A 9,638-nucleotide genomic window follows, 5' to 3' on the forward strand; every position below is an offset into this window, starting at 1 on the left:
ACTCTGATAGTATTGTCTCAAGTGTATTGTCTCTTGTTGTAGAGTGAGAATCCATTTGGGGTATCAGAAGTTGACTGTCTGAAAAAGTGGGGAATGCTGGGAAAATTATACTTTTAAACATGAAACTGAACCACCAGGAGGTGGCGGCAAGTGACTGTAGTCAGAAGGCTTGTTCGAGATGCATCAGTGCTGCGCAGACTGATCAGCGTATGACATCAAAGTACCACGAGAAATAAATTAATTATTTATTGTAAAGTCTCTTCTTATATGCTTTGATGCTCAACTTGTTTTAGACAAATGAAAGTTACTGGAAATAGGCATATTTTTCACAAAGCATTTATTCATTTTTTGATTATGTACAAACATATGTGATAAAGACATGTAATAAAGGCAGGGTATTTAACAAACTTTATTATCCATAATAAGCCAGGCATCAGTGCACTGAACAGTAAACTTCACTCATTATAATAACTTAACACAAATAGAACAATAGAGAATGAATGTCAACATTACAATTTACAGTAATCTGTTATTGGAGGTGACTGTCCAGTGTATGTGGTTTCAGAAATGTACATATATAATCATGCAGTTGGCTAACAATATAATAATTTAGGCAATTTAATTTACAATCACTGTTAGCAGATTAATGATTAAATGTTAACAATAATTAGGATATAGAAATTTGGGAATGTGCATGTTGATCCAGATGTTGCTTCATCTGAAGTCCTCACAGGAGTCTCTTCACATGTGTTGGTCATCTGAAGTGTTCATAAGAGGCTGGATCCAAACTGAAGCTGATACTCTCTAGTCACCTCAGCACAGGAGTCCTGAGGTAAAACAAAAAGCAAATGGAGAATAATTAGCGTAGCTGCTGTTCATAATATTAACCCTGTAAAACCCAAATATAGAAAAAAAAAGAGCAAAAATTGTTTTGACCTCTCAGATATTGTTTTAGGAGGCCTCTGATGCATAAATTAAAGATTTTTCAATTTTTTTACTTTTTAGTAAGTTTTTAGGGAAATGTTGTAATATTGCAACATTGGGCCTAGGTAGGAGCAGAATTTCTGTATTTGTACTCTCTTTGTCTGAACAGATATACAGAGCATTTAAACATTAATTTGCAGGGTTGATTGCTTACATAGCCCCTTAACAGTATATATCATGAGTAATAATCACACAACAATCATATTTTTTTATGAATAAGCATTTATTATCACTTTCAATGTGGTTTGAATGAAGTCTGTGTTTTGCAGTGATAGTGCCTAAGTTCTTTTTATCTGAGAAGCACAGACAAACATTGCTACACTTGCTACAGTGTATTTGTGTATCCATTATTGCAGCATCTGCAGTGCCCTGTCTTCGTCTTTACTGAGAAATGTGCAATCATGTCTTTGCGTACATCCAGTGGGGTGGTCCGATGACATCTTGGCAGATTCTTTGTTTTGTGCAAATGTGAATTATCCCTTACAAAACTGTTTTATGACATGGTTCATGTTAGATTATCATAGTATGATGATCAGTTATGACAATCCATTTGGTCTTCTTGCTGTTCTTGTTGTCATCCTCCTACACCTGAAAGAACAAACAGATTTAGTTGATCTGCAGCATGTGTCAGTCTGAGGTTTAGATTGCGATCACTTCACCTTAATCACAGCAGTACATTTGCACGTCATTGAGAGCGGTGTCATCTCCATTCCCCTGTGGATTTTCTACCCGCGTCTTGATGCCGCAGATTCCTCTTCCATCACACACTGGGCTCCAGTTGCCCCAATTACCCCAGCCTGTGCCGTCACCCGTCAGCACAACACCATCACTGCAGCTGAACCTGGAGAGCATTCAGATATGACAATATTATGATAAAATATGTAATTGTGCTGCTGGATTGAATGTCAGTCACATGATCACCTGCAGCCTATGGCCTAATCACAACCACAATCAGCAGCACGACTGAGTGTGATATTAATTGAACTGCTTGATGAAGGAAAACAGAGTCCTTAAATAGCAAAATAAATCCAGACATTCTCACATGATGTTGTTTGCGGCCGTATCATCACCCTTTCCTTGGGAAGGTTCGACTCTCAGCTGGAAAGCCTTTAAGAATCCAGAAGGACACCACTTGATATTTGTCCACTCACCCCAGCTGAAGAAAAGACAGAGGTTTCTTGATCAAATTGATTATTATTTTCATGAAAATCCTCAATTTACTTATCTAGCTTAAACACTTGAATGCAAGAATTGATAATAATCAGACTCCCTTACTGTCCTGCGTTGGACACAGCATATGCTTCTGATACTCTGGACCAATATACACAGTGAAGACGAATCCCATTGAGTGCTGTATCATCAAAATCACCAGAGACATGACTTTCCACCTTAAAACGACAACAACAACAACAACATTAAGACAATTGAAAGAGCTGAAACTAGCCCAACCATTGTAACATTTAAATTCTCATAGTAACATTTATCTTCATGTTCTTTACAGACCCTTAAAAAATCTTAAGCAGGTGCAGCAGGAGCCAGTTGTTCAAAAGTAATCAGATTAGATCAAATCTTAAAAATGGGTTGTTCAAAAGGAGAAAAGTCCAATTATGCTTTGAAAAAACAGCACAAAAGTAAGATGGATTACCTGATCCTGGACAGCAAAATATGGGATTTTCAAATCCAGATCATTTTGATGAAACCTTTTGAACAACTGGCCCCTGGAGATAAATTGACTAACTGCAACTCCACAGTTTTGAACTTCTGAAGCACTTATAGCCACCAGTGTATTAGCAAAATAGTCAATGCCCAACTTACCCTCAGACTGAATCCTGCAGCATACATTCCAGTTGGACACATGTCCTGATGACCCCACGACCCCCAGGACATTCCGTTAGACACGGTCAACACTGATTTGTAATGTCTTCCTGGGAACTGAACGCTCACATGCTGCCCAATAATGGCTAGCAGTAAAAACATGGAAAGGAGGTGATGCATTGCTACAGCACTGACCTGATCAATAAAAAAAAAAATACTGATTGTTAGATTAATATTCTGCAGCCTCAAAGATATCAATCATCAGCTGATCAAGCAGACACAGAGACGGTGTACCATAACATTCTCAGGTTAAGGAAGAAGCCTCATATTTATACACAAGATTGAGCAAAATCATCCACAATGTCCAGGCATTACTAATAACTAGTAAGAGAGGGCAGATGTTCAAATGCATTCATGTTGTAGGAATCAACCCAAATAATTAATCAAAATTGTAATTAAATTACATTTAATAAGAACCGGATTAACCGTAAATGATTCAGAATCAATATTTTAATTCTTTATCAATTATTCGTACACCGAGAAATTGAGCTTAAAATTATTTTACCAATTCTGGACAAAATATTATCCCGTGGCCACTGAAATAATAATATTTTGTTATGATTATTAATTATGATTATGAGCAAGGTAGCACAATCTTTGTTGAAGGCAGCAATTTGGTAAGCACAGCACAAGACACTGTATGCGTGAAAAATCAACACAAGAATTTATTGAACTAAACTACTAACACACAAACTAATCTAACGAAAAAAAAAAAAAAAAAACACGCACACACACACATTCATTCAGTTTCAGAAAAATATTGAGAGGTTATTGTTTGAAGGTAAATGGATTCCCCAATTATTTAGTTTTAACAAGTTTCTTTGACCGCAACCTGAGAGAATTAATACACTAGCAATTCAACAATAGTTTAATTTGCTGAATATAATTGCACCAGCTCAGCAAAATTAGGAGACTTGTGTTTACTTGTGTTGGCTGCTCCTGTAAACGCAGTTTTCCCTTCGTGACGGAGTTGAAGGAAGCGGCGTGGCTCAGTCAAGACTTCTGAAGGACGACGTCCGTCTCAAGAAGGTGCTGGAACAAAAGACTTTTGTCTGTGAATTTCAACGAAGGTTCTTGCAGGCTTTGAGTGAATTCTTGAAGAAGTTGATCGTGCAATCAGGATGATGGTCGGTCCGTCGACTCAGCGAAGGCCAAGACGAAAAGGCGCACTTGAAAGTGAAAGCAAAAATCCAATGCGCGGCATCGTATTTTAAACAGTTTGTTGGTTCCGCCTTTCCAGATGTTTTAGCCAATCCGATATGGTTTTGGGCGGGTCCTACGCCCTGTGCTCCTGTTTTGCATGTAATTAGCATAGTGTCCGTATGGCCCTTTTGTTCTCAAGTTTTTAGGAATTTTAATCAGAACTCTAAAAATTTAACTTTACTAGTTCAAAAGCTGTACATTTTACAAAAATCAATTTTTCACCAAAATACTGACAAACATTCATCCATCACAACCATACCAAACAGTAGACACTTTCTGTAATTGAGGTAGATTTTCTTTCATTTTACCTGTAATCAACATTTAAAAACACACAGAAAGAATTACATAGGTGTCATAAACAAAATAGAAGCATACTTGATACATATGAAATGCTAGAGGCTGTTTTTGGTGATAAGTTCATGTCTTTTTGGCAGTATTTCCTAAATTGTCTTTGTACCCAAAGAGTAGCTTTACAGTGGCGGAGCCAGGATTTTTTCATAGGGGTGGCCAGGCTGGGGCCAGCAATCTTAATTATTTATGTACTGGACTATAATGTACTGGACTGTGCCTACAACACAACTGAATACCATTTGTAGCCTACTTAATTTTAACTGAGATAGTGAATTAGATCATGGAATGATGAGTGAATTTGACGGGTTTTTTTTTCATTCCTCACTTGCAGGCATATTAATAAAGGGGCTCACCCTATAGCTGAATTGTTCAGTCAGTTCTGGTTCTCAAAACCCCCAATAGCTTGTTCTCCATTGTTGCATCTCCATGGATGAGACATGCAGATAACTACATACTGTAGATTATTCCTTCATTGAATTGTATGTGTATAATCAATGAACTTCAACAATTCTGAGTTTGTCTGTTTCAAAAACTAACCAAAAAAGTAAACATTAAATGTTTAACTTTCTATATTGTCAAAATAAATAATTGCAACAGTTCTATCATACCTAAATTAAACATTATGTACAAAGAGAAAAAAAAGGTGTTCTCGTTTGAATTCTCATTTGCTGATGTGGAAGCAGAAGTCAACAGCACATATATGCCAGCATGTAAAATTGAATGCATTTAAATGTGATACATTTTTGTTTGTACTTTATAAATTAATGCAAAATTAGTATCTTCTATTACAAATGCACAGTTCTCACATTTATTTATGCATTTAAAAAATTACATATCAGCTTGTGCCTTATATTGTGATCTCACATAGCAGAATATTTTAGTCCAGAGACATGTGAGGCATATATATGGTTATTTCATGACTTAATAGACGACAGAACTACAACGTTGCATGCTCGTAGTTTCTTTTGTGTTTTATTTATAGCGATTAATGTACAGCGCGCCGTATTTGCGCGTGATTGAAAAGTGTGCGGTCTTGCAACCCACCAGTTGAGAAACATTTGCGTAAGCTATATATAATGTTCGCCGTTCACTGTTGTTCTGCTGAAGCTCATTTGGCACCTGTATCATTTCCGCGCGCGTCTGACTTGCGCCTGGCGCTGAGGCGAAGTTGTCTTAAAGAGACGATTCTGCGTTTAAATAATCGTAATTCTTGTCAACAAAAAAGTAGACAGAGACAGCAGTTGCGAGTGGGGTGGCCAAAGGGGTGGCCACGGCCACTGTCTGCCAGGACACTTTGGAATGTCTTTTGAAATGCAAAGAGAAAAAAAAATATTGAAAAAAATTGTATTCATAAAACTTTTTCTTCTATCACTTTCAATGTGGTTTGAATGAAGTCTGTGTTTTGCAGTGATAGTGCCTAAGTTCTTTTTATCTGAGAAGCACAGACAAACATTGCTACACTTGCTACAGTGTATTTGTGTATCCATTATTGCAGCATCTGCAGTGTCCTCTCTATTCGTCTTTACTGAGAAATGTGCAATCATGTCTTTGCGTACATCCAGTGGGGTGGTCCGATGACATCTTGGAATTCTGAAATGGAAAAAGTAAAAAAATTAATAAGTGAATAATACAAATGGGTCTTATATTGTAGTAGATAAACTGAAAGAATAGACAGGGTGGTAGATCATGTGTCGAGGGTAGAGATCTAAGTATTATCCATCAAAGTATTATAATTTCAATGCAAATGCTAATCAAAATTCCACTACTACATTCAAACAATACTGTCTGGCTGGCCTATTATGCTCTCTACTTATCATATTAAAGGAACACATACATCCCCCCAGAGCACTTACAGGTTCATATTCAAGACCATTCACACCTGTCCTCGAACAATGCAACAGGCATCCCCCCCAAAAACATTCAGAGCTCCTAATGCTGTAAACTGCTACTTGGGCAACACTCAAAGAAAATCTCAAAGAAGGATCATTTAGAAGTGAAGGGGTGGATTCTGGAATCCACTGCCGCTTCAATATATATCTTTTAAGTTATTAATCAACATTTATATTTATGTTAAATTATTTGAATGACTTCTTCAATATACACTGTTAAAAATAAATGTAAATTTACAGGTAATGGTCTGTATTTTTTTTTTTTTTTTACAGATTTTTCCCGTTTTGTCATTATACACTGAAATGCCTGTTGTTTTACTGATATTTGCTGTAATTTATTTTCCACTATAAAATTTACAGGGAATTGCATGTATTTTAGTATTACATTAAATTTCTGTTTTTTAAAAGAAATGTTCTGTATTTTTACAGAATAATGTGTAATTTTACATAAAATGTTGATTAATATTTTACAGATTTTTTTCTGTATTTTGAATATTCTGTAAAATCACAGAAATATAATGTAAATTTACATATCCGCTATAAAATAATGTGGAAAACCATGTAACTGTGAAATAACATAAAATTTCCGTTTTTTTTTTTTTTTTTTATTGGACTTAATCACTACTCTGACTGTTCCGCTTGTCAAAGTAGTTCTGCTGCGTTCAATGTTTCGTTTCGTAACGAATTTCTTTTCATAATATAATCTCGTAATATAATATAATCATACATTCCTTGTTGAAATACGCGGACATTTCAACAATGTAGAGTTTAAATATTGAAATGAAGGAATTACCGCCCGGCGCAAGGATGCAGTCTCTTCAAAGCACACGGTGGAGCAGCGGAGCTGACTGGAATCACTCGACCGTTAGGATTGCTGCTGTTCGTGGACGTGAAGCGAAAATAAGTAGATAAAATACACATTTTCTAAACTTCTCTCTATTATTATATGTTCACTCAAAAAAAAAATTGAATTACATTCAAATTTTCCATCCATTTGGATTAAATAATTTTTACATAAACAAACTACTCTACAAAACATTACAGAGTTTACAGAATTAACAGAGGTGTAGGCATGGGCGTAGGTTTGGTCTCAGCTTTTCTTACTTTTGTTGTAAGATACCAGTGATTTAATGGTGATTTCCTTTTTTATTTCAGACTGTTGGCAATACAGAATATCACAATACAGAAGTGAATCTACTTCATCTAATTTATTGTATCCTGAGTCAGGATTCCTGACCCCAATATACCATCCTGTATACTGTCCCTAAAGAGCTAGTATAACTGTATAATCTCAAAAATGCACTCTCAAAAAATAAAAATAAAAACCTGAGACTGTGTAATGCTGCACAACCAAACGTTTTATTAACAGAAATTATTATGTACATTAGTATTTACACTAACAAAAAATTCTCTACCACAAGGAAACAAATCTAAATAAATAAATATAATAACCTTTTTCTATTATAAACACTATTTACCCTCCAGTACACTCACTTTAATACCTGGGAATGTGAAATGCTGAACAACCATACGGTTTATTAACAAACAAACATAATTTACTATGTACCTTAGTAGCCTATTTATACTTACAAAAAAAAAAAAAAAAACACTGTTGCAAGAGGTAGCCTTTGAGAACTTTTGGAGCATAATAATAAACCAAAAAACAAAGCAAAAAAACATCTTTATTCTACTAATTGGCACTGAAAATGATAACTCCATTATGGCTACTTTCCACATTTTACTGCATTTTCTTGATTCCTTCCTTTTGTCTAAACTTTCCAAACAGATGCCTACGTCTGTCATTTACAGATACAAACTGTTGGCCTACATCGTTAAGGTCCACTTTGTCAAGGGCCTCTTGATGTACATGACATACAGTTACATTATTAAGGCGCTGCTGAGACATAGTAGATCGTAACCAAGTTTTCAGTCTCGTCAGTGCAGTCTATCATCCGGGGTAACACATACTATCACCAGTTAATACTATTTTCCACAGTAGAATCTGCATTTGAAAGCCTGGTCAGTCACTACTGCTAGTTTATTTGTGTGGCTAGCTAGTTATTTTGCCTACTTACACTCTGACTCTGCTTTATGAAAAAGCTTCTTATGTCCCCTTTCTTCTTCTTGGGTGGCATCTACAAAGTACAAAAAGGGGCAAAAAAACGGAATATTCAAAATGTTTTTACTCTGGCCTTTGTATGTGGCAGAGAGACAGCCCTGGTAACTTACCGTCGGCGTCGTCAACACACACACACACACACACACACACACACCACCCGCTCGCTGCTGGTGCAAGCACAAAAGTAGTACCGGCCCGCGCGTGTAGCCTGTCAGATACCCCGCCGCCAATCAAATTACGGCGTTTCTTGTACTGTCGTCGTCCTGGCCGTTAGAATCGATCCAAATAGCAGTGCAAAGATCCAAATAGCAGTTCAAATGAGCTTGCTAATATTGGTGGGGACAAATTTGTCATCTCAAAATATTGATAGAGACTAGTACCTAGCGTCCCCCCCTAAACCTACGCCCATGCTTATAGGCAACTAGCCATCATATCTTCCACTCCATGAAACAGGTTAATGCTCAGTAGTACACATATATGGTGCTTTAATGTATTTGCATTGTACTAAAATGCGTTCATTTTCAATGGGCATATAGGCATCCCGAATTTTTCAACATTAACATTTTAATATAACATTATAGTCTTTATAGCCTTTAGAAAAATGTTTTTTTTTTAGGAGGTGGAGAACACAATAGGCCCCTGTGGCGCGGCCTAAGCTTTTGTCCTTAATGGCATTTTTTCCCCTACATTACTTTTACTTTTATACTTTAAGTAGTTTTGAAACTTTGAGTACTTTTACACTTTTACTTGAGTAAAAAGCTTGAGTTGATATTCAACTTCTACAGAAGTATTTTTAAACCCTAGCATCTATACTTCTACTTGAGTATTGACTGTGAATACCTTTGACACCAGTGGCTGAGAGAGCGCGTTCCGGCGGAAAAGTGACGTCGATGCATACCCTCTATAGAGAGCTGGACTGAGTGGTAAAAGAACCTGCTGCATGACTGGATTTAATAGTGGAAACTGTGAAAACGTGAGTAAAACAAACAAAAGGTTTGGCTCGAAAGTGTTTCTTACAACTTGTCAAAACAACCTAATCCATGGATATTGACATGCAGCCAGGAGTCGTGTTTCCTGACATTTAAATGTGCCTGATTTCGACGCCGGGGAAATACATAAAGCAAATCTGCCTGTGAATATTTTATATAACTTCAATATAGGTAGGTTTAAATCCGAGTAATCACTTATATCAGTGTTAGGCTATATATATTGTCATA

General features: G+C 36.3%; 1 protein-coding gene across 3 annotated transcripts in view; it reads right to left on the reverse strand.

Annotated features, from left to right (window-relative positions):
• Positions 1-1,263: 1,263 nt before the first annotated feature.
• LOC125261668 (vitelline membrane outer layer protein 1-like) overlaps positions 1,264-9,638 on the reverse strand; it is a 12,061-nt gene continuing 3,686 nt past the window's right edge. The window contains exons 1-6 of one of the 3 annotated variants that reach the window (XM_048180225.1): positions 3,784-4,143; positions 2,800-2,994; positions 2,260-2,372; positions 2,027-2,140; positions 1,644-1,825; positions 1,264-1,572 (exon numbers count right to left, since the gene is read on the reverse strand). In XM_048180225.1, the coding sequence (XP_048036182.1) occupies positions 1,645-1,825; positions 2,027-2,140; positions 2,260-2,372; positions 2,800-2,979 (588 nt within the window). In that variant the 5' untranslated portion in view covers positions 2,980-2,994; positions 3,784-4,143 and the 3' untranslated portion in view covers positions 1,264-1,572; position 1,644. Of the gene's footprint in view, positions 1,826-2,026; positions 2,141-2,259; positions 2,373-2,799; positions 2,995-3,783; positions 4,144-9,638 lie in introns of those variants that run through there. The other 2 variants (XM_048180223.1, XM_048180224.1) reach the window with 2 other exon arrangements.

This window comes from Megalobrama amblycephala, unplaced genomic scaffold (genome assembly GCF_018812025.1).
Source record: "Megalobrama amblycephala isolate DHTTF-2021 unplaced genomic scaffold, ASM1881202v1 scaffold456, whole genome shotgun sequence".
NCBI lineage: Eukaryota > Metazoa > Chordata > Actinopteri > Cypriniformes > Xenocyprididae > Megalobrama > Megalobrama amblycephala.